The sequence below is a fragment of the Amia ocellicauda genome, chromosome 19 (assembly GCF_036373705.1).
Source record: "Amia ocellicauda isolate fAmiCal2 chromosome 19, fAmiCal2.hap1, whole genome shotgun sequence".
Classification (NCBI taxonomy): domain Eukaryota; kingdom Metazoa; phylum Chordata; class Actinopteri; order Amiiformes; family Amiidae; genus Amia; species Amia ocellicauda.
The window spans coordinates 16,395,604-16,417,528 of NC_089868.1; the positions used below are offsets into that span (position 1 = coordinate 16,395,604).

At 38.5% G+C, this 21,925-nt stretch overlaps 6 protein-coding genes across 9 annotated transcripts; 4 read left to right on the top strand and 2 right to left on the bottom strand.

Annotated features, from left to right (window-relative positions):
* The first annotated feature begins 510 nt into the window (after positions 1 to 510).
* LOC136714652 (low-density lipoprotein receptor class A domain-containing protein 1-like) lies at positions 511 to 3,961 on the top strand. Its single transcript, XM_066692249.1, has 6 exons — positions 511 to 656; positions 918 to 978; positions 1,509 to 1,649; positions 1,860 to 1,997; positions 2,309 to 2,437; positions 2,646 to 3,961. Exons 1-6 carry the CDS (start codon positions 630 to 632, stop codon positions 2,795 to 2,797), a joined length of 648 nt encoding a protein of 215 aa, XP_066548346.1. The 5' UTR covers positions 511 to 629; the 3' UTR covers positions 2,798 to 3,961.
* lrrc42 (leucine rich repeat containing 42) lies at positions 3,955 to 7,670 on the bottom strand. The gene is made up of 8 exons (XM_066692248.1): positions 7,546 to 7,670; positions 6,532 to 7,017; positions 6,203 to 6,334; positions 5,919 to 6,037; positions 5,589 to 5,677; positions 5,240 to 5,353; positions 4,983 to 5,067; positions 3,955 to 4,824 (listed from the first exon to the last, which is right to left on the bottom strand). Exons 2-8 carry the CDS (start codon positions 6,996 to 6,998, stop codon positions 4,559 to 4,561), a joined length of 1,272 nt encoding a protein of 423 aa, XP_066548345.1. The 5' UTR covers positions 6,999 to 7,017; positions 7,546 to 7,670; the 3' UTR covers positions 3,955 to 4,558.
* A 372-nt stretch (positions 7,671 to 8,042) lies between these two features.
* On the top strand, positions 8,043 to 10,081 carry hspb11 (heat shock protein, alpha-crystallin-related, b11). Of its 2 annotated transcripts, none has more exons than XM_066692290.1 (5): positions 8,043 to 8,266; positions 9,213 to 9,319; positions 9,487 to 9,569; positions 9,712 to 9,755; positions 9,883 to 10,081. In XM_066692290.1, exons 1-5 carry the CDS (start codon positions 8,175 to 8,177, stop codon positions 9,908 to 9,910), a joined length of 354 nt encoding a protein of 117 aa, XP_066548387.1. In that variant the 5' UTR covers positions 8,043 to 8,174; the 3' UTR covers positions 9,911 to 10,081. The 2 variants fall into 2 exon arrangements, with proteins under 2 accessions (XP_066548387.1, XP_066548386.1); XM_066692289.1 differs by having other exon boundaries at positions 9,487 to 9,555.
* Positions 10,082 to 10,337: 256 nt separating this feature from the next.
* On the bottom strand, positions 10,338 to 12,463 carry dio1 (iodothyronine deiodinase 1). The gene is made up of 4 exons (XM_066692288.1): positions 12,028 to 12,463; positions 11,789 to 11,932; positions 11,370 to 11,569; positions 10,338 to 10,883 (listed from the first exon to the last, which is right to left on the bottom strand). The coding sequence occupies exons 1-4, from the start codon at positions 12,356 to 12,358 to the stop codon at positions 10,818 to 10,820; spliced, it is 741 nt and encodes a 246-aa protein (XP_066548385.1). The 5' UTR covers positions 12,359 to 12,463; the 3' UTR covers positions 10,338 to 10,817.
* Positions 12,464 to 12,901: 438 nt separating this feature from the next.
* yipf1 (Yip1 domain family, member 1) lies at positions 12,902 to 18,945 on the top strand. Of its 3 annotated transcripts, none has more exons than XM_066691676.1 (10): positions 12,902 to 13,001; positions 13,401 to 13,469; positions 13,911 to 14,074; positions 14,299 to 14,379; positions 14,655 to 14,742; positions 15,033 to 15,149; positions 15,688 to 15,854; positions 16,131 to 16,313; positions 16,893 to 17,008; positions 18,711 to 18,945. In XM_066691676.1, the coding sequence occupies exons 2-9, from the start codon at positions 13,439 to 13,441 to the stop codon at positions 16,986 to 16,988; spliced, it is 927 nt and encodes a 308-aa protein (XP_066547773.1). In that variant the 5' UTR covers positions 12,902 to 13,001; positions 13,401 to 13,438; the 3' UTR covers positions 16,989 to 17,008; positions 18,711 to 18,945. The 3 variants fall into 3 exon arrangements, with proteins under 3 accessions (XP_066547773.1, XP_066547775.1, XP_066547774.1); XM_066691678.1 differs by having other exon boundaries at positions 16,893 to 17,004; XM_066691677.1 differs by lacking the exon at positions 12,902 to 13,001 and adding an exon at positions 13,008 to 13,191.
* A 905-nt stretch (positions 18,946 to 19,850) lies between these two features.
* LOC136714283 (golgin subfamily A member 6-like protein 2) lies at positions 19,851 to 21,906 on the top strand. Its single transcript, XM_066691679.1, has one exon. The coding sequence runs from the start codon at positions 20,664 to 20,666 to the stop codon at positions 21,423 to 21,425; it is 762 nt and encodes a 253-aa protein (XP_066547776.1). The 5' UTR covers positions 19,851 to 20,663; the 3' UTR covers positions 21,426 to 21,906.
* Positions 21,907 to 21,925: the final 19 nt, after the last annotated feature.

Below are 21,925 nucleotides of genomic sequence, written 5' to 3' on the forward strand. Positions count from 1 at the left end.
TGGTAATATAAGTAGGAATATTTGCTGCATAATAAAACTTTTTGTCAACAGCACAGTATAACACCAATGAGAAATAGCATGTAAACAATTACCCATAACCATGAAATGAAAACATAACCTCCCCTCAAACCAAAAGAGAAGAAAATGACATTTAGGTTAAGTATAAGTATAAACCATAGTTGTTTTTTTTTTAACTTCCATATATGTGTATATTTCACAGCAGTTTTATATTGGACCTCTATTTAATTGGAGGGACAAGTGCATCATTTAATTGTCTAGTTTAATAATTACCAACCTTTTGAGAGATTTTTTTTATTTACTTTTGTTCAGTCTTGTTTTTTTTTATATATTGAAAATGCACCATTTGTATGATAAAGTATAGATCCAGTATACGGCGGACTTTGGTTAGATTCGCAATGTGTTGATTGACAGAAATGCTAATGTGTGTGCTAATGTAAAGAGACCTTTGCGCCTCTACTGTGTTCAAGTCGTAACCTAGAGACATTGTTGTATCAAAGGACTGGTTTCCTCCTCTTGCCAGGAGCTCTAGTACATGCGAAAGGGAGAAGAAAGCTAACAATAAAAACCCATTTACAGCAGAAGACGACTGAAGAGAGCAGGATTAAGGAATGAGATCAAATAAGACTTACCCGCAGGTACTGTATGGCTTCAGTTATATTGCAGTAAAATACTAAACACTGGTTTAATGTAAACCTTGTTCTGGTGAATATCTGTAATGTTATTTTTGTGTCTGAAATGTACAGATTATTCCACGTAGATGTATTTAATGTGAAATTTGCATTAACCGCAACCCACAATATATATATATATATATATATATATATATATTTTTTTTTTTTGTGTGTGTATGTATACTTTTATGTTCCCTATATTGATGGCACATACATTTTCTTCAGAGGAGTTTTGATGCAAACTCTCTTGGATCATCGGTAACATTGCTATCCAGACGAGAGGAAGGTAAGAGACTCATTAGCCATCTGGTCCTTAATCTAGAGAAATGCTTTGATTTGTTATTGTTGGTGAAATGATTGAGGAATGTCAAGGACAGACATTACATTTTTAAAACATTTTATGCACCGTTTTAATTTGTATTATTAACCCAAGATAATCACATATCAGGATGAAGCCGTCTATGGGCTTACATAGCAGTGAAGTAATCCCCTGCATATTCTTTCCATTTCGATCCCTTGTAGTCAATATAAATGGGTAATTGGATTTCACTCTATGTACTGAACCCCATTCTCTGTTATTTCTGTTATACATTCTTTTTTTAAATCCATATTTTAAAATGATCAACAAGAAAAGAGTGCAGTTTCACATTTTCAGTGTGTGTCACATTGGTCAGACATAGCATTTTATTGCATCTGCACTGGGTCATATTTGGATATCAAACATTGAAAGCCAGGTGTCAGGTGATTTGTCACTAGGAGTAAGTATAAAAGCTAGCGCAGAGAGCTTGTCTAACCCAGTGTGTGTCCTTGTGCCAGACTGCTGTGAGGAGTGTGCCAGCTGTAAGTGCTGCACCAGAAGATGTGCCTGCATATCCGCCTTGGTGCTGCTGTGCCTGGCCATTACTGCGGCCGCCATGGCCTCAGCCATGATCTTCGGCATCCCGACACGCCCGCCTGGTCAGACCCTGCCCGTGCTCCTCTTCACATTTCTAGAACCAACTTGCAAACCAATCAAACGACACAAAGTAAAGCAAGCAAGTTTAATGACTAGGGAATACAAATAAATATATGTTGCATGTGAAAATGTAGCACTGCTAGTGACTTTTATTGTTTCAAGGTCTAAACTTGTCTAAATTAGTTTGTTTATGTATTTTATTTATGTGGCAGTTAACCGCTACTGTACGACACCCCAAAACCGGTCAGGCTTTCTGTGTGATGACCGAGTGACCTGCATCCCGGCCTCTGACCTCTGTAATGGGATAAAAAACTGTCCCAGCGGCGCCGATGAGAACCCAGAGATGTGCAGTTAAGTGCCATCGTCTTGAAACTTCAGGGATGTTCAAAATCTTCTGCTTATTGTAATCTGACTCATCATCTGACTCTAATTAACATTTGCCACGCTCAATTAACATGGTTGCGGTAAGTTAAGGTCATTTTATGCCGTTTATCTCTCTCTTGCTGGACTTTACCATTGAAAAGTGTTAGATTGGCTTGGTGACGAGTTATAATTGAAAGAACTATACAATGCTCAGAGTAACTTCAAGAATATATTTTATACATATGTTTATTATATTTGTATTATAATAATGTGTTTCTTGCTGTTGTTTTTTTTCCAGCTGATTTACCAAATAGCATCCCAGGGGACCTTATTTTTCGATGTGGAAACCCTCAGTTCTGGATTTTCATCGATAAGAAATGTAACTACATAAATGACTGTGGAGACTGTTCTGATGAAATGCTTCCCCGTAAGTTTACCAGCCTTGCCAAAATCATTACCATCGTTCGGCGAAGTAAACTAAAAATAAAGAGAACTGGAAATAATAATAGACTTTCCAAATGTTTCCTGTCGAGAGTCTAGAATTACATGACTCATCAATCAAGAAGTGTAGTTTCTCTTTCACAGAAGAAAAGTGGTACTTTTGGAGCAAACTGGTGGTTTGTGTTCCCTGGCAGATGCGGACTGTCCCCCCTGCGGGCCGGACTGGTGGAGCTGCATGCCGGTGGTGTACACATACTGCAAGTGCGTCCCACGCTCCCTGTGTCAGGACCGCCAGCAGCAGTGCTCCGACTGGTCAGACGAGTACAACTGTGTCAATAGGAGCTAATCATCATAACTGCCCGCTCTCCCCCAAGTCTCTCCTTACGATAAGGGAAATGAACTAGCTGAACTGATCAAAAACTATTTCGGTTCAGGTCTTTAGAAATGAATGATTTAAAGGTAGTCTGTAGAAGCTGCTGGATTGTGGCTTTCCTGTTTCGATCCTGCTTTAGGAGCTGCCACTACATCAAACTCTCCGCACCAGTTGCTGGTGGCCAAAAAACTTTGTTTCTTCAACCAGGAGATCTGAAACTTTTTTTTAAATAATGTGTATTTAGGCCTGGGTGAAATCTAACTTGACAATCACATTATTTAAAGTTGACTTCCTTTTGGATAGACACAAGTATCACCTGACGAAGTCTGCATCGGGTTAACATTTTGAATTTGCAATTGGCAGCTGTAATTACATTTTCAGTACCGTATCTCATGGTCTTTTATAAAAATAAATAAATCAATTTAAAAATCGGATATGGCCACAAGGAACTGGATTTGAACTTCCCTGCACTCCAGATCAATGCACTTTTTTGAGATGGTTTAGAATTATAAACTAAATCTGTTGTAAACGATCTTTTCCTTTTTTGAAATTAAGGAAAATCAGCATGTATTGAATTTCTGTAGGTTATACAACGATTATGTTCCTGATAATCTCCATGTATAGGGGGGTTAATGCAATTGTCATTGTACAAATTGAAGAAATGTTCTTTGTGTTTCAGTGATGCGTTTCTTTAGTTCTGATATTATTCCATTCTAGAGAAAAGGATTTCCTTATGTTCTGCATGTGGTTCAATCCGGCTTTAAATTCCTGGTGATCTGATTTGAATGAGGATATACACTTTTCTATTTAGTTTACTTTAAATCATTACACAAAAAAATATTCAGTACTAAATATCTTGATATCGTACAGGTTAAACTTTTTTTATACTGTTTATCAAATAGTATTTTATAACATTGAATGCACATTAAAACATTCATATTACAATTGCTGCTTTCAGAGTGAGACTGTTTATAAATACCTACAGTAATGAATGGCAGATCCAATTAATAGTGGGGTGTTTAAATTATCTGACCACATAATCTGTGCATTAATGTTGCACTTATAGAGATTAAAAAAACTTGAAATAGGCTTTTACTTGTATTTGCATGGAAAAAGTTTCAAGATGCATGTTTTATAGCATTTGTACTTTATTTTATTCAGACTTAAATATGTAGTAAAAATATCAATATGCTTTCAACTTTTTTTTTTTTAATAAAAAAGCTTATTTACAATTTACAAGGAAATGTGCAAATATTATTATAACAAAAGGAACTGATGCAAACTAATATGTTGGCCTTACTCAAAGTACACTGACACTTGATACTGTAACCAAGATACTCACCTCAGAGCCGCGGTGTCGGGTTTGTGATAACATGGAGGTACTTATTTCTGTTTCCTCTACGCATTCAAACTTTATCTGAACTGATTTGTGCTCCATGTTCGAACCAATCCATATGTAAAACATCACGCAGGTGTTTGAGAGAGTTCTCTTTTGTAATCATGTATTAACATGTAAAGACTTAACAAAATAAATATGCATATTTATTTAACATAGGACTGGCTAATTACGAAGGCCGTTTTCACAATTTTCATACGTCTTGAGAGTTTAAGATTACTATTAACAAGTCCAAGTTACTATAAAACCTCCTGTTAGCACTGTAAACCTAACACCAGATAGCAGTTTCAGTGGCTAATTCAATGTCTGCATACTTCAGTGCATTTTAAGGTGCATTTTTAATAGCTGTTCAGAATGTCCCAGTCCTCTGGGGAAAGCTGAGCAGCACACTGGCGCTTTGGAGCTGGCATCGGCTCGCTGCTTCCTTCCTGTGGAGAGACCAGCACCCTTTTCTTGTGGATATGCGAGACTGAGTCTGTATTCCCTGCGGTCAGTGTTTGATGAGGTTTATGGAACTGCAGTTTTTCCCGACTCTTGCTTTCTTCTTTGCTAAGTTGCAGAGAAGGGGTTTTATACACCTCCCTCAGGCACCTTTCTTTGCCATCTGAAAGAGACATTAATATGCATTAATAAGATATAATATTTGTTTTATATACACACAAGGTATACAATTGCTTGTCAATGGCGAAATACAAAAATCAATCCTGCCGCGCAACACTCAAAATAATAACACTGAGAATAAAGTACACTGAAATGCCTTACAGAAGCGCAGTGCATTTGTTCTGGGCTGGAGATTTGTCTTTGGCTTTGTAGTTTCAGACGTTAAACTGTCCCACTGATGAATAACCTGCGAAACAAATACATAAAAAGATGATAACATTTCATAATCTAAAATAACTGCCATGGACAAAATATTTATATGACATTTCACACATTTTAGTTCACCTTCAGCGTCATACTTCTGGTTATATTTGTGTGTGTTCCAATGAAATTACAAGAATACTTTTTAGATACAATACCTGTTCTGCCCAGCCTTCTGTTTTACAATTTAAATGAGAGAAATCTTCCAACGGGTGGTCAGCACGAATTAACCCCACCTTATCCTTGAGCATTCTGATTAGAGAGTCGTTGAGCTGTGGATTTAATCAAAATCTGCAGTGAGAAACAACATTGCTTCTCTCAGCTGTATGAAACCATGAATTGATAGAAAGTATACCATTTAAAAATTAATGATACATTCTCAAATCAAATCCCCCAATGAGTAGCATCACAGCTTTATACCTGCAAATCTGTAATTTCATCAACTTTTTTGATTCTCACAACAAAAGGTTTATTTAAGGTATACATACTCTTAATAAGCCTCATTACCTTTACTCCTGTTGCTGAGAGATCTAGGCTTTGCAGCTTTGAGAAGCATGAGAGATAACCAATACCGTGTGCACAGATCATAGGGTTACCTAGGAAGACAGTTTTTTGTGATTTAATTAATTGATTTCTGAAAAGACACAATATATGGCACTTTAAAGGTGAAGCTACAGTTCCCAAATCCTAAAGTATGCAAAATATAATTGAATTGCAGTGTACTCTATTGAGCTTGGATGGTAAGGTACATTGTTTGTACTTGAAAAACCATGTATAGTCTTCTAGGCATATTTTGAATAACATCACAAGACGTCTTTGGATATTTAAGAGACTTACAGGACAAATCTAACCGCTGCAGGTTTCCAAGGCCCCTCTTCATCACTCGAACTGGTGCCGTCAGCTTCCTTAGGCCACTGTCTGAGAGGCAGTTATCACCAAGTGACAGGTGGACAAGACTGGAGGAGAACACATGAGAGCCACAGAAAGGCAACACGAAAGGTGTAAATTCAGACATCGTTCACATTATTACGTTAATAAAATGTACAGTTTCTCTCATTCTGGTCCTTCCTTGTCCAAGTGCTCCTTAGTATCAGTTTCTTATGCGATTACTCTGTTCAGACCTGGATAGGGCCTCGGATGTCAGGTGTTCAAGTAGCTCATGGTCATCTCCAAGTTTACAGCAGGACAGGTCCAGACTCCGCAGACCGCTGAACGCTTTAATCTCTTCTAGCTTCTCAGACACAAGGAGAAACCTGTACCGACAGAGATGAGAAAAAGCTTTCAAACAGGCTGCAACTGTTCTGAGACCCATTAAGAAAACAAATCAGTAAAACGTGTGACTAAAACCTTGGATAAAGGATTATAATAATTTATGTCATCATAAAATGAGTACTGATGTCTTGTCTCAAGGTAAAATGTGTAGCTACAGACAGAAAGGCCACTAATTTACCTGCTCCTTAAACAGAGAGAATTAAGAACGAGGTTTCCATAGGCCTCACTGAAGGTCTGCAAAGCTTTCACTCCTGTTTTGGGGTCTGAAAATGTATGTTTCTCCTCTGCTGCTGTGAAGAGTCTCTCAGCCATTTGTTCTGGAAAACCAATAAGGGAATCAATGTGCTGGACATTCTCGGCGATGAATTTCAACGCGATATTCAACAAGGACTTTGGAGAGTAGCGCAGGCTGCCTTCTTTGGTGTATGTAAAGATGAAGTGATCCTTTCTCGGGCTGGTGGTCTGGGCTCTGTCTGAAACACAGAGCTGCACAGAGAAGCCTTTCTGAAACAGTCTGAGGGGCTTCACTCTGCTGGGTAGGGGTCCGTCCTCTGTATTTAAAGCTTCACTGACACGGCGGAGCTCTCCTTTCTCTCGTACATACACAGGCCCACACTCCTCATAGCTCCTCCGGTAAGAACACATTACTCTGGGCTCCTGCAGACTAAAACAAGACATTTGTTATATCTTATTATATAAAAAAATGTGTTTGCAGGCTGAATACATTGATTTCATGGTAATGGACCAAGTGGCAAGCTACAGTAATATTTATATTATTATTATACAAGGTTCACTCAAGAATGTTGAATTAATCATCTGTTTCCCAGAAAACGCTGAGTTGTATTGGCTGAAGATCTTGGCACTGGCTAAAACTGGACATCTGCTTTTCTTGATGTCAGTGCTCACACCAGATTGAACACAACCTACTCACTTTACCACAAAACATGCAATACATTCCAAAACTAAAGCATGCATTGTGTGCAAGTGAGTAACAATTTATTGCATACCTAAAATACATCAATTAAATAAATGCAACGTATTTCCTACGCCGTTTAAAACAGTTTAAGATTGTGGGTCAGTCTTAAAAATATGCTATTCAAGAACTAGCAAGAAAAAATAGTAAAGACGTATGACGTGATACAAAAGGAACAGGTTATACTTATTAATTAATTTCACTGTAAAAGATACCAACCGATTTCGCAGACAGCTGTTGTAAGTTTGGGAAAGCGCACAGATGACACACAAGCACTGTAACTCTGGGAATGCATTTCTCTGTACACCGGAACTAACGGCTAGGTGCTGTGCTACCTCAATTGTGTGCCGTACAGCAACAAAGACTTTTAAAAGCTACCATCCCATCCACAGCCAGCAAATATTAACCTAAACTTTATTTTAACAGCATCTTGCCATTGTTCAACAAAATGAAACGTTTGCTTCAGACTGTTTCTCTAACCAGGAACCAAATTGAATTTTGCTTATTTGTATTATATATAGAATGCGAACCACTGGTATTAATAGTTACAGTGTTTCCGATCTGTAGTCATACAACGATACAGACTTAAATAACATAAATATCGAAATAAACAAAATAATAAAAAACAAGTTTATATAGGTACAAAGGGCGTCTGCCAAAATTTTTATAATCATAATGATCATTATATTCGGACACATTTGAGTGTTACCCCCGGAAGTCAGTGCGGCATTCTTTGGCTGCTTGGCAACGGGAACAGTCCTGGTTAAGACAGCGATGTTTTTCAGCTTTAAAACACATCAACTCTGTCGTGTTTTCTGGTTTTATTTTAACTGAAATATACTGTGGAGATGATAGATGCCGCTTTGAACTCTTCTGGAGCTCAGGTTATTTTAGCTACCTCCAACGACGAAAACTACCCACCAGAAAATATTATAGATGGGTGAGTAGGCATTTGGGACTGACATTGATCTTACGGTCTATACACACACCGCGAGTTTGAAATAAGTGAAGAGTAGCATGTGCTTTGAAATGTGGTGCAATTGTTTTTAACTAAATACGTACAAAAGCGATGATCATCAAGTGCCTATGAGATCTAACAGTAACACCCGTGAGCGAAGTTTTATTAGGTATCTAAGATATCGTATCTCGATGCCTCTAATATATAATATACCGACACAAATGGTAAAATAATGATCAGCAGGGTTGGGTTCGCCTGTCTGCTTTATTGTACTTGCATGGGCTGCTTTTGATAACGTGTTGCATCCCAGGACAGTCCTAAGGCAGGGGTTTTCAAACCGGTCCTGGCGTCCCCCCTGCCCTGCTGGCTTTTGTTCCAACCAGGCTGTCCATTACTTAATTGAACCCTTAATTGAACTAATAATTTCCTAAATCAGAGCCTTATAATTATTTTTAACAGTAGGGGTTTAAAGTTAAGTACAAACTTGTATCAGGAAATGATTTGGGAGCCAACTTTTTATCAGTTACACAATTTAAAGAGTCAAATGCATTCAAATGACTTAAATTTAGGGTTCAATTAAGTAATTGACAGCTCGGTTGGAACAAAAACCAGCAGGGTAGGTGGTACTCCAGGACAGGTTTGAGTACCACTGCCTTAGAAGTTTAAATCCTTGGAGAACCACTAGTGCAGTGGTTTTCAAACCGGTCCTGGAGTACCACCTGCCCTGCTGGTTTTTGTTCCAATCAAGGTCTAAATGGCTTAATTGACCTAAGAAAGCAATATACCATTCAATTAAGTAATTAAGTAAACCAGCAGGCAGGGGGTACTCCAGGACCGGTTTGAAAACCCCTGCACTAGTGAAACTGGTCAGTTACTCTAGGAAATTACTCTCCTAGATTACTTTCACATTTTGCCGTTTCTGTTGTAGGAGCAGCGAGACGTTTTGGGTTTCCACAGGGATGTTTCCACAGGAGTTCATCATCCGCTTCTCCAACCCTGTCAAAGTGAGCTTGGTCACACTTCAGTGTTACAATGGTAAGAGGTTATTCAGCATTTGTGAAACCTGTGGTGCCCATATTCATAAGCACTCAGCACTGATCATTGACAAAGCTTTATATGCTTTCATTATCTCTATGTGTACAAAGTGTAACATTTGTGAATCTGTGATTTCCCCCCGCATGTTATTTTTTTTTTTTGTGCAGTGAAACACCTTAAAATTGAGAAAAGTGCTTCCAACGAGGCAGCAGACTTCGAAGCAGTCATCGAGAAAGGTCAGTTCCATGGAGTACGTATCAGTGTAATTCTGAAGTGCTTTTTTCTTTAATACATGCTATATGCTATTAAATAATGACAATACATGGTATGTGGCCTTGAACAGTGTATGCTAGATGACTGAGAATATATTGATTTATATTTTCACCTTCCAGAATTTGAACACACAGAAGGCCAGCTTCAGTCAAACGACATTGCTGTAAGTATAACTGCTTGGTTCAAAAGCAGTGTTCAGTGAATTTATATGTGAGTTCACTGCCTAGAGTACATTTATGAGAATTTAAAAACATTCCACACAAATTACGTTTTTATGTTTTTCTTGACAGTTCAGTGGCACAAGAGCAACCCACCTGAAATTCATCATCCAGTCTGGATACGACCACTTTGTTTCCGTGCACAGGGTAATGGTAGAAGGAACAAGCGAGAGCCACATGTGAGCCTAATTGTTTCATGTTTAAACTTGTAAAATGTAATTATAATCCATTTATTTTTTCCTTGCACAATAATAAATGTACAGAAAAGGTGTATTGTGTGGGATGAACTTACACTCAAATGGTTTTGAATTTTATGGTTTGTGAAGTTATGTTGGATTTTTTATCAGGGTAAATGAAAAAGTAGACAATGAAATGTAATATTATATATATATTTTAACTGAAATATTTTAGAGATAATAGATAACTCCTTTGGGGCTCAGGTTATTTGATATAGCTAGAGATTATTTTTGTTAAATTGTATTCTTTGAAGGTTTACCCCCACAAACCAGTTAATCCATGTTGTCATATCAGATACAAATGTTTGGTTTATTTAAAACTTCTCTTGTGATATTGTCCAGTAAACAAGTAAAACTGTCACACCAATTACAACCAAAATTATTATTTCTTGGCAGACACCATTATCCAGGGTGACTTACAGGATACACGAGCAATACAAAGTGCAATAACATAAAATACATGTTTTGTTACTCTAATATAAAACCTGTCAGGTTACAGATGTTTAGTACCATCCCACTTATAAAACTAGAAGACTACTATGAATGAAGACTAGTATTTCCAATGCTCTTACATTCTCTTGCAAAGCTAATCTGCATTTTGGGCAATCAGGTTATAGCAGCCAAAGGTTTTAACTATAACCATCAAATGTAAATACAGAAATGGGCACAGAGTCCGTTTGAGCATTGGGATCCTGTGAAGCTGAATTTGACGATATAGACAACGCTGATAAGCCTCCAGTATCAAGTTTTAAAAGTCAACGCCACAGTCTCCTAGTTTATCTTTTGCAGAAGTGCTTTTACTTCTTCAGGATTGTATCCCCAAGGACCCGGCTCTCCCTGTCCGAAAACAAAGAAGAAAGAAAAAAAAATGTGCATGCACAATAATAAAAACTCTGTTCTAATAGGGACTAGTTAAGTCTTGCTTTTGAAAATCAGGACTCGGCACACCCTATGATCTAACCTGTTCTATCTTGGCTGATATTTTACTGAATGGATCCTTATTTCAAATAATAAGTTTAATGAAACTATCTCTTGAAGAACTTGGGACAATTTAGTTTATCCATAAAGGTATAGGCAAATTGATATGACATGTTTAAAACCTGAAAAGTCCTGTCAAGTAACTGAATTAATTAATGTTCAAATTAAAATCAGCTGCTTGAGAAACACATCATTGGGTTTAGGGCCTTGCTTACATTGCCCCACGTTATATAATACAATTAAGTGAAAGTTCAATCGTTAGATCAAGGAATTAATTTGCGTGCCAGCTCGCTGTCGTGCAAACAAACAGGTTTTGTACAGGTTACACAACTGATAAGAAGATACCTTGTATAGGACTTTCCCGGACTGTAGCACATACAGCCTCTCTGGCATCGCCCCGTATCGTGAGGCTGTGCTGTCGCTCATTTCATCAATGACAACCGGACACAGCGGGTCTTCCTGCAGCAGAATACGAGCTGCTGCCAAGCGGTCCTGCACACTTCTGTGAATTTTGATATCGACATTGTTTCCAAAAGACCAACCATCTAAGAGAGAGGGAGGAGAAGCAGTGACTCAAATGACCATTTAAAACACCTCTTTCATTCAACACTGCACGTCAGCAAACGAATTCTTCACAAATACGTTACAACTAACAATGCAAAATACTGTGCAGTGGTGGAGAGAGTCAGGGGGGCAGCAGCACATGCGTGAAGTGACAATCCAGTCATGCATTTGGCAAAGCGGTGTTACTGTGTATATTTTACCGGTTGCATGTGCCTCCGCGATGTACACGACGAGGAAATCAGCAACGGAGCTGAAGTCTCGAACAAGCTGCTTGAACTCGTCCAGCTTGTATAAAAACGGGGGTCAGGTGCAACTTCCAAAGCTCAGCACCAATGCTCTGTCACCTACAGGAGAAAATAATACAGCCATACCAGGTTATTCAAGTGTGAGCACTGCAGATGTGTTCAGTATATTCCCATGTATGTATGTATGTATAGACCTTTCATGAAGCTGTGCAGATTCGTCCTTTTGCCCTCCAAGGTGATCACCGCCGTGTCAGGTGCCCGTTCACCCACAAACGCGTCTTCTGCCAAACTTTTCCAAATGTGTCCCAGGACGGTTTTAATAAACACCAAGCGGCAGAAGGAAGGAGCCCAATCTTCATACTTGAACCTCGGATTCTGGGTCATCGTTGCCCTTTCTCCAATTTTTAACAGTATCTTCTTTGTCAGTTTGGGGGAAACAATTGACAGCATTTTTAAAAACAAGCTCTGTAGAAAAAGCATAACAAGCAAACATGCGCTTCTGAAGTAAACCACCAGTTTCCCCATTGATCTTCCCTTCAGATCGACCCAGACAGCATGAAACGTCCGTACAGCTCAAATTCAGAGCAATATATGACACAATGGGATTTCAATAGAATCAGCCCGGGAGAGCTGTGTTTCCAGCTCTCCGCCCACTGGAAAGTATTGTACCGTAAAATACAGAATACAAGCGCATACCTACACTTGAGTCAAACAGTACAGAAAAACAATATAATCATTGATATACTTGTCATAATGCTGTGAACACCGTTTTGATTTTTATCACTACAAAAACATAGTGTTTATTAACCCATATAGTATAGAACTAAAGACAAACATAAGATTATAATGAACGCATGTAGATGGTAGATTTCCAATCAATAATTGAAGGACTTGCTGGGGACATGCCTAACAATGTTGTATGCTTGGCCCAGAGCAGACGCTCAATTACCGGTATTCAATTACATTTGATCCACTTAACTCAAAGTTACTTTTAAGAGAGTATGTACAGTATTCAAATGCATAATCTGATTACAAAAGTAACCAGCAAACAATCAGGTCATTTATGTTGCGTCCCTTTTAAGTGATACAAATGTAGCGGTGGCTGTTCCAATATGACGCGTCAAAGGCGGAAGAAGTTGATATTCGGTCTGCAAAACAAGGCTGGTTGGTGGGTTGCATTTCATAAGAATGATAATGTCACCGATCTGTCTGTTTATGCGTGTTACCCGTTTCTTGTAGTGTTTGTAAACCTAGCACTCACCTCCATTTCCAGAAGAAACAATAGAAATCGCTGTTTATCACTTGCATCGGGATTATAGACGGGCCTTGTTCGTGACATGTAAAGCACACAGTGTCGGGTATGTTTTTAAACGAACAAAACCGTACTGGCTTCGTCTTTTACATAAAACGGCTGAAAAGGCATTTGATGTAAATTACACACAGGAAAAAACAAAAAAACGAAATTTAGTTTTGCATAAATGTGTGAGTGGGACACGCCGTCAGCTGCATCTGTTGTTTTACCAGCTCGGTGCGTATAATCTGGTGAAATATATTTATTTATTTGCAGAAGTTTCTTTTTTGGTTGGATCAAGAGCAGGTGTTTGAATGGCGGCTGTAGATGATTTGCAGTTTCAAGGTAAGTGCAATGTATAGAAAACTAATATCCCTAGTGTTGTTACATGGGATCCATACATCCCCAGATTTTATTGTAATACAATAAGCTATTGTTAATGTTCTTAATTGTTATTAACAGGATAATACATTGAGTACCATTTGCCTAGTTTTTTTCTTGGTTAAATCGTCATTCAACAAACTGAAAATATAGGCCTACTTTAAAAAAGTAAATAAACCAAATGTATATCTTAATACTATTGTTTCAATGAAGGGTGTGGATGGTGAACTACATGTGTGGGTTTAAAACTGCTTCCAAGTGTTGTAAGGCTATACATTCAGCTTCAAGTAGATTTTCTTTTTCTTTTAAAAATTCTAGAAATTGTATGCATTCCTGCTTGTATTTGGTACTGTATACATGTTTCATTGAATTGCTTTGTTCTCCCTCTGCTTTGTGTTTCTAAAGAGTTTGAGGACGCAGAGAACCTGCTGGCTGCCAACAGGGATGCCACCACAATCAGCATTGGGGATCCCAACGACAAGCCAAGAAAGCAGCGCAGGACTGTGGGGACGGCCTCCAGAGAGGAGGACGATGATCTGCTCGGGAACGACGACTCCGACAAAACGGAGGTGGGGGAGCTGGGGAGCTGTTTTACAGTGGGGGGGGGGGGTTGGGTGAGATTACACTGGCATAGCTCTCCTCAAAATATGTGCTTTACTTTAATTATTTGAGGAAACGGGGCTCTGCTGACCATAGCAAAGAGGATAGAAAAGTGTTTAATTTAGACATTCTCAAGAATTTGGATTTCTTTTGCCCCATAATGTCAATACTAAAAGTTCTTCTTTTCGTGTAGCTTCTTGCAGGTCAGAAGAAAAGCATACCCTTTTGGACGTTTGAATATTACCAAACATTTTTTGATGTGGATACATACCAGGTACCATTATTTCTGTCAGTCGTGCGATAAACAAATGTGTTGGATTGTAAACCCAGGCACTTCAGTATTTAGATGGGAGGCTGGACTCTCCATTAGAATTCAAGGATCAAGGCTCCTGCAGTTTCATTTGGGTTTCAAGTTTAGGGTGTGGGTTTGGTTTAAGTTAGGGGTACAATAAAGCCAAAAGTTAGTACAAGGGTTGCTTGTATCATTGTGAGTTTTGGTAAGAGTTCTTTGTTTTATTTGTAATGACCATAGTTTTATTTTGGCATCAGGTCCTGGACAGAATAAAAGGCTCGCTTGTGCCTTGGCCTGGCAAGAACTTTGTCAGACTGTACGTCCGCAGTAACCCGGATCTCTACGGTATGTTATGTATGACCAAAATAAAAATTTTAATGCAGTAGTTACAGTGGCCATAAAAGGGAATTAAAATATTTTCCATTGAACATAATAGATACTGCTTTACAATAAAAGTACTGTATTTTATTGTATGTGTGTATCCCAGGTCTGTTAGCTTTGAATATGAAATTACAGACCATGACCCTAATTTAAAATGAGCAGCTTTTCCAATGCTAAAAATATAACAGTGCAGTTTTTTCTTTGCTTATTCATCAATTCCAGGATTAAGGTTTTATTGATTTCCTTTGTTTCAGGACCTTTCTGGATTTGTGCCACCCTTGTGTTTGCCATTGCCATCAGTGGAAACATATCTAGTTTCCTGGTGCACCTTGGCCAGCCTGACTACCACTATGTGCCTGAATTTAGGAAAGGTCAGTCAGCCATTTATTACTTTCTAGCCAACAACCACCAAAATAAAAACTTCTGGTTTTGCACTGTCAACACAATTGTTATTTTTTAATTCTTTAGAGTAACTTTAAGTATCAAAATAATATTGGGAGATAAAATAGAAAAATGACGCATTACATATTGTCCCCCTGAGATGCAGAGCTTTCTCAAATGTAGCAGGAAACATATTAATGATGTGGGCACATTTCTGAAACCCACTGCTGGTGTTTCAACTGTCAAGTCCTGACAGTTACAGACTCTCTGTTTTACATTTATTTAGTTAAATAGACACACCCAGCAGGGATCATGGGTATCGCTTGTGATTACTGATCATTGCACTTTCTTCACTCTCGAAGCATGCAGGGAATAACCTAATGATGCTATATTTAGAACAGTCAGCTCTCCCTGAAAATGATTTGCTGTATGTGTATTTTTCCATTATCCTGCAATATTAGAATTTAAAGTTTGCAGTGCTCTAAAGGACTTTTATAATACTATATATTCTGTCATTTGATTTTACAGTAACAATTGCTGCCACTGCTATCTACAGTTATGCATGGCTGGTTCCTCTGGCACTCTGGGGCTTTCTGATGTGGAGAAACAGCAAAGTCATGAACATAGTGTCTTATTCATTTCTGGAGATTGTCTGTGTCTATGGATATTCCCTGTTTATATACATTCCTGCAGCGGTGAGAACATTATCATTATAATCATTTTTTATATACTATATAATGTAGTTGTACTGACCTTTAGGAAAATGTATAAGGGTTGTTGTTTTATGTTCATTCCAGATAAAAACATACTAAGATCCATTTAATTTGTGGAGTCAAAATAATCCAGCAGTTATTCCAGGGATCTTATTTATTTAAAAATACATCTCAAAATATGCAGTCACGTGTCTTCATATTCTTTTTATTTGAGTGATTTATAAAATAATGTACTGCTGCTTTCTATTGCGTGGGCAGGTCTTGTGGATTATTCCTGATGAGTCTGTGAGATGGGTGTCCATCGTGATCGCCATGTGCCTGTCCGGGTCGGTTCTGGTCATGACGTTTTGGCCGGCTGTTCGAGATGACCACCGCAGGATTGCAATAGCAACCGTTTCAACCATTGTAGTTCTTCATGCCTTGCTTGCAGTTGGTTGCAAGGTATGGGGAGTTGTTTTTATTCTGTATAGGTCACTTACGTTGAAATGTTTGTCACTTTTAAAAAAAAGAGAGGAAAAAAGTGTTGGAATATATTCAGGTCTGGATTTCTTGACACAACACTAGTCATAACGAGGTATAGACGCATGCTCAACTCCACTTCCTTGTCTAAATCAAATGTCCTGGGCACTTCACATCTGCCCAGACTCTCCAGTGTTTTTTTTCTTCTTTGTCCTGCATTTGGATCTGCTGTGCTGGGCTGTACAACTGTTATTTTGGTACGGCACTTGCAACTGTGTGAATGTATCCCATCAATGCTGAGGATAGTGTTAGTTTACTTTGGAGGACTTTAATGGAAACTTTGACACCTGTTGTAGACTGCTCTGGAATACTGCCAGTCAGTGTTCAAAAGACTACCTTTCAGGTATAAAACCGCTCGGCTTTGCAGTGCTATCAGATGTCTGACAACTTTTATCATTAGTATCCACCATTGCCCGATGTTGTGAAAAAACAAACCAACAAAAAAGCCACTGACAACTAAACCTATCAAAGATTTATATTTAGTTTTTCTAATTTCTGCAGATCTATTTCTTTGATGCACGGCAATATAAACTTCCTTCAGGTGTCTTGGGTGGAAACGTAGCCAACCAGACCATGACAACCACGAACAAAGTCTAAATGAAACCCACTGACTGTAGGTAAGCTGCTGACGCCTTAATAACGGACACTTCCAACTCCTTGTAGTTCTGTGTCTAGAATAAGACAACATAATTCAACTGTCAGGATTTTCCCTATGTAGTGATACATAATGTACTGTAACAAATGTTAGGTGATGCATATAATATTAAACTGAAAGAAACATTGTTTTAAAGTACTATATATATATATATATATATATATATACACTCACCTAAAGGATTATTAGGAACACCTGTTCAATTTCTCATTAATGCAATTATCTAACCAACCAATCACATGGCAGTTGCTTCAATGCATTTAGGGGTGTGGTCCTGGTCAAGACAATCTCCTGAACTCCAAACTGAATGTCTGAATGGGAAAGAAAGGTGATTTAAGCAATTTTGAGCGTGGCATAGTTGTTGGTGCCAGACGGGCCGGTCTGAGTATTTCACAATCTGCTCAGTTACTGGGATTTTCACGCACAACCATTTCTAGGGTTTACAAAGAATGGTGTGAAAAGGGAAAAACATCCAGTGTGCGGCAGTCCTGTGGGCGAAAATGCCTTGTTGATGCTAGAGGTCAGAGGAGAATGGGCCGACTGATTCAAGCTGATAGAAGAGCAACTTTGACTGAAATAACCACTCGTTACAACCGAGGTATGCAGCAAAGCATTTGTGAAGCCACAACACGTACAACCTTGAGGCAGATGGGCTACAACAGCAGAAGACCCCACCGGGTACCACTCATCTCCACTACAAATAGGAAAAAGAGGCTACAATTTGCACAAGCTCACCAAAATTGGACAGTTGAAGACTGGAAAAATGTTGCCTGGTCTGATGAGTCTCGATTTCTGTTGAGACATTCAGATGGTAGAGTCAGAATTTGGCGTAAACAGAATGAGAACATGGATCCATCATGCCTTGTTACCACTGTGCAGGCTGGTGGTGGTGGTGTAATGGTGTGGGGGATGTTTTCTTGGCACACTTTAGGCCCCTTAGTGCCAATTGGGCATCGTTTAAATGCCACGGCCTACCTGAGCATTGTTTCTGACTATGTCCATCCCTTTATGACCACCATGTACCCATCCTCTGATGGCTACTTCCAGCAGGATAATGCACCATGTCACAAAGGTCGAATCATTTCAAATTGGTTTCTTGAACATGACAATGAGTTCACTGTACTAAACTGGCCCCCACAGTCACCAGATCTCAACCCAATAGAGCATCTTTGGGATGTGGTGGACTGGGAGCTTCGTGCCCTGGATGTGCATCCCACAAATCTCCATCAACTGCAAGATGCTATCCTATCAATATGGGCCAACATTTCTAAAGAATGCTTTCAGCACCTTGTTGAATCAATGCCACGTAGAATTAAGGCAGTTCTGAAGGCGAAAGGGGGCCAAACACAGTATTAGTATGGTGTTCCTAATAATCCTTTAGGTGAGTGTATATATATGTTCAGAGATGGGCAGTTAGCAATCCTGAAATGACTTCACATTGATCTCTTGGGTGGGTGGATATTTATATTTTTATTATACTGGAATGTTCCCACTTAAATCCGTGTAATACCTAAATATGAAATTTACAGCACATGACTTAAGTGTTTTTAAAAAATGTTACACTGCTGCAGTAAATGTGATATTGGAATAATTCTGCCAATGCTGAGAAATGTTTGCTTTTCAATAATACTAATCTTACCTGAATAGTGTTATTTTAATTACAGGTTCTACTGTTGCCTTATTACAAAGAATTGAAGTGAAAACTAAGAGAGCATTTGGACCTCGGACTTCACAAACACTGAACTGTGACTTTGCAAGTCTTTGTTTTGTGACATCGGAAGAAATGTATGAACCATGTGCAGAAAAGTTTTTAAATGGCCTTAACAGGCATTGGTGTCTATATTGACTTGCTAGAATGTATACTAAAGTGATGTATATTAAAATGTAAATAGTGCAGTATTCATTTGCTTACCTTTTTAATCGGTATTTATTGTTGTATAAAACTGAGATGGTACTTGCTTAAAGATACCTTACTATGGCCAGTTAAAGTAAATATGTTTGTTTTGTTTCTCTTTATGGTACATGCTGATTATATAATTTGCAGCATACATAACACTAGAGGTGATTGTTTTCTATTTATTCTATATTTATAGAGAAAATCAGAGTGAGGGATTTGCCTTGCCAGAGGAGTTGTATATTCACTGACCTGACTTTCAGATACAGCCTGCTGATCCACAGAGAGCCCAATGAAGGTCTAAGTGTTACTTGTGAGGGCACATCGTGTTGGTCTCGCATGTCTTTTGTCTCGCCAAAACTCAGTGAATGGTCTGGTAATCTGACCACGTAGATACTGGGCCAAGCCTTTATTTGACTATATAACATTTACTACTCTGTGAAGCGGAAGTGTACCACATAAAATTTATTAAAAGTTAAACAGCCTTTCCCTTCTATAGATCTACTGTGACTTTCATATCCTCTCTCGATTGGTTTACTTTTTGAGAAAACAGTATGGTTTCTTGTAGAAATCTAGACCTGGTCTTCTTATGTCCTTCATTTTAGGAACGGATTCAATTTAAAATCATGTTTTCTACAGGTTAAATACATTTCTAAGATGCTAGTGTAGCTAAACACCGTAAACCAAAACCTTAATATTGATAATGGAAGTGTTTTACTGAAACAGTCGGGTCCATGTTGTGTAAAGGATACATTCTTATGATTCAGAATACATATTTTCAACATTAGTTTGTTCTTATGCATATCCAACTATAATATACATTGTTAAATAATTAAAATACTGTAAAATAACCCAGACTCTGCATCATGATCAATACTTGGAGCTCTGTCTGCACCACTTCAACCTATCAATGTATGCTTTTATGATAAAGCACAGCTTGCAGCGACGGTGCGACTGTACAGCACACACGCCAGCTCTTTCTGCATATGCAACATGTCCTGATTAGTGGGTCATGTCAGCCAGCTAACAATACACGTGTACTCTTCAAAGGCTTTAATATTAAAGGAGGAAGAATGTAACCAAAGATGGATCAAAGCAATGGAAATGCCATGGGATGTGTGCTTGTCTTTTTGTTTTGATCAGCACGTCAAATCCATCTGATGTTCAGTATGAAGATGTGTGAGACCGGTAGGATTCTGTCACTTCTAGCATTGTTTAAAAGAACCTGCACATTATTATCCTTTGTGGATGTACGAAGGGATTTAAGGCATACATCTTTTGAAACAGTCCAAGTATTGTTTTCTAATTAACGAAATAGAAAAATCTGTCATGTGATACTGTGTAAATGCCATGGTACCCACTAATTAATGGTCATTCTAGCTCTTCGCTTAGAGTTACAGAGGTGTTCTCCAATAGCTGGCCATGTAGAGACATGTCAAACGCAGAACTGTCGATTCAATCCAAGAATTTATATAAAGACAAGCAAGTGTCACATTGAGTAAGAGTGGCTTAGGTTTTTGAGATGTTAGATTAAACATATGTATCTGTACACAGGGAGAAATATGTTGCCTACTTCTGAAGGTCATCTATGGAAACATTTGGGAATAATTTAATTGGCAGTGTTTCTGGACTTAATTAAAAGGTTTGCCCTACATGATGGCAAATTGTAATTAACCTTTAATTATTCGTTTATTTTTTGTTTAGCATATAACAAATACATAGCATGACCTCAAATATAAAGCAAGAAAATGTTAACCTTTCAAAATGGGAGGTTTTAAAACTGCTGGAAAAATGTAGAAAAGAAAGAGACGACACCTTGCAGAGAGAAGGTGCGCTCAGAGAGAGAGTCCGAATATATGAAACCAGGATAAGATCTCAAAACGAGGGACTGAGACAGAAAATTAAACGTCTTTCTTTCGACAACAAAGAGCTGCGCAAAACCGTGAAGAGACTCAGGACGGATCTGGGGCTGGAGTCGGATCCCCAATTCCAAGGGAAGACCACGAAGGATATCATCCATGAACTGCGAGAAAAAGTGCAGCAATGCAGCGCTATCTTGGAAGAAAACCGAAAGCTAAGCCAAGCAGTGGATAAACTTACATCTGAGCTGGCCAACACTGCAACATCCAAAATGATCTTAGAGGAGCGCGTTTCATCTTTGCAACGTGATCTCAAAGACATGACCACCAACCAGCGGCGTCTGGTGAAGCTGTGGGAAGACAAGAGGGCCGAAAGAGAGCACTTCTCCCTGCCGGCCATCTCTCACAGGACTGTCCCACGACAGGTCTGCAACAAATCTGTCCAGACCGGGATGATCCTACAGGTGCATCAGAAATGTCCTAGCAAATCTCTGGAGGTGACCCAAGATCGGCGAGAGAGAGAGACCTCTGCAGACCTCAAACCTCCCCCCATCGAGAGGAGACTTTATTCACCCTCCAACACAGAGAAATACAAAGGCTTCCACAATTCAAAGCAACACATCTGAGACTGGCACCTTTAAAATGCGGACCAGTGCAGAATGAATGAAAAGCCATGCATCAAATCTCAGAAAGACACACATGCTTGGAAGTATCTAGCTGCGTTATATAAAACATTTGTGCATGTAATGTATTTTGCATAGCATGTGAACATTAACATAATATGCATATTCGTATATTTTCTAGAAAGTCGTGTGTATTGTAAATAAATGACAGACAAGAACAATATTGTCCATAGTCATTAAGTTTTGATTTTATATATTACTATTAGTTAGTTTGCATATTTTGTGTTTAAATATTGCCTTGATATCATAAATGCAATACACATACTTTGTTTAAAATGAAAGTATTGTTGATAAATGAAAATATAAACTTTGGGAAATACATAATGGTTACAGAGACATTGAATGCATTTTTCAGCACGCCGTGCACATGCTTGTTTTTTGCCTTTCGTTTTGAATGAGTGAGGTTTAGAAGTACTGTATTAACAGCACAGATATATAAAAAT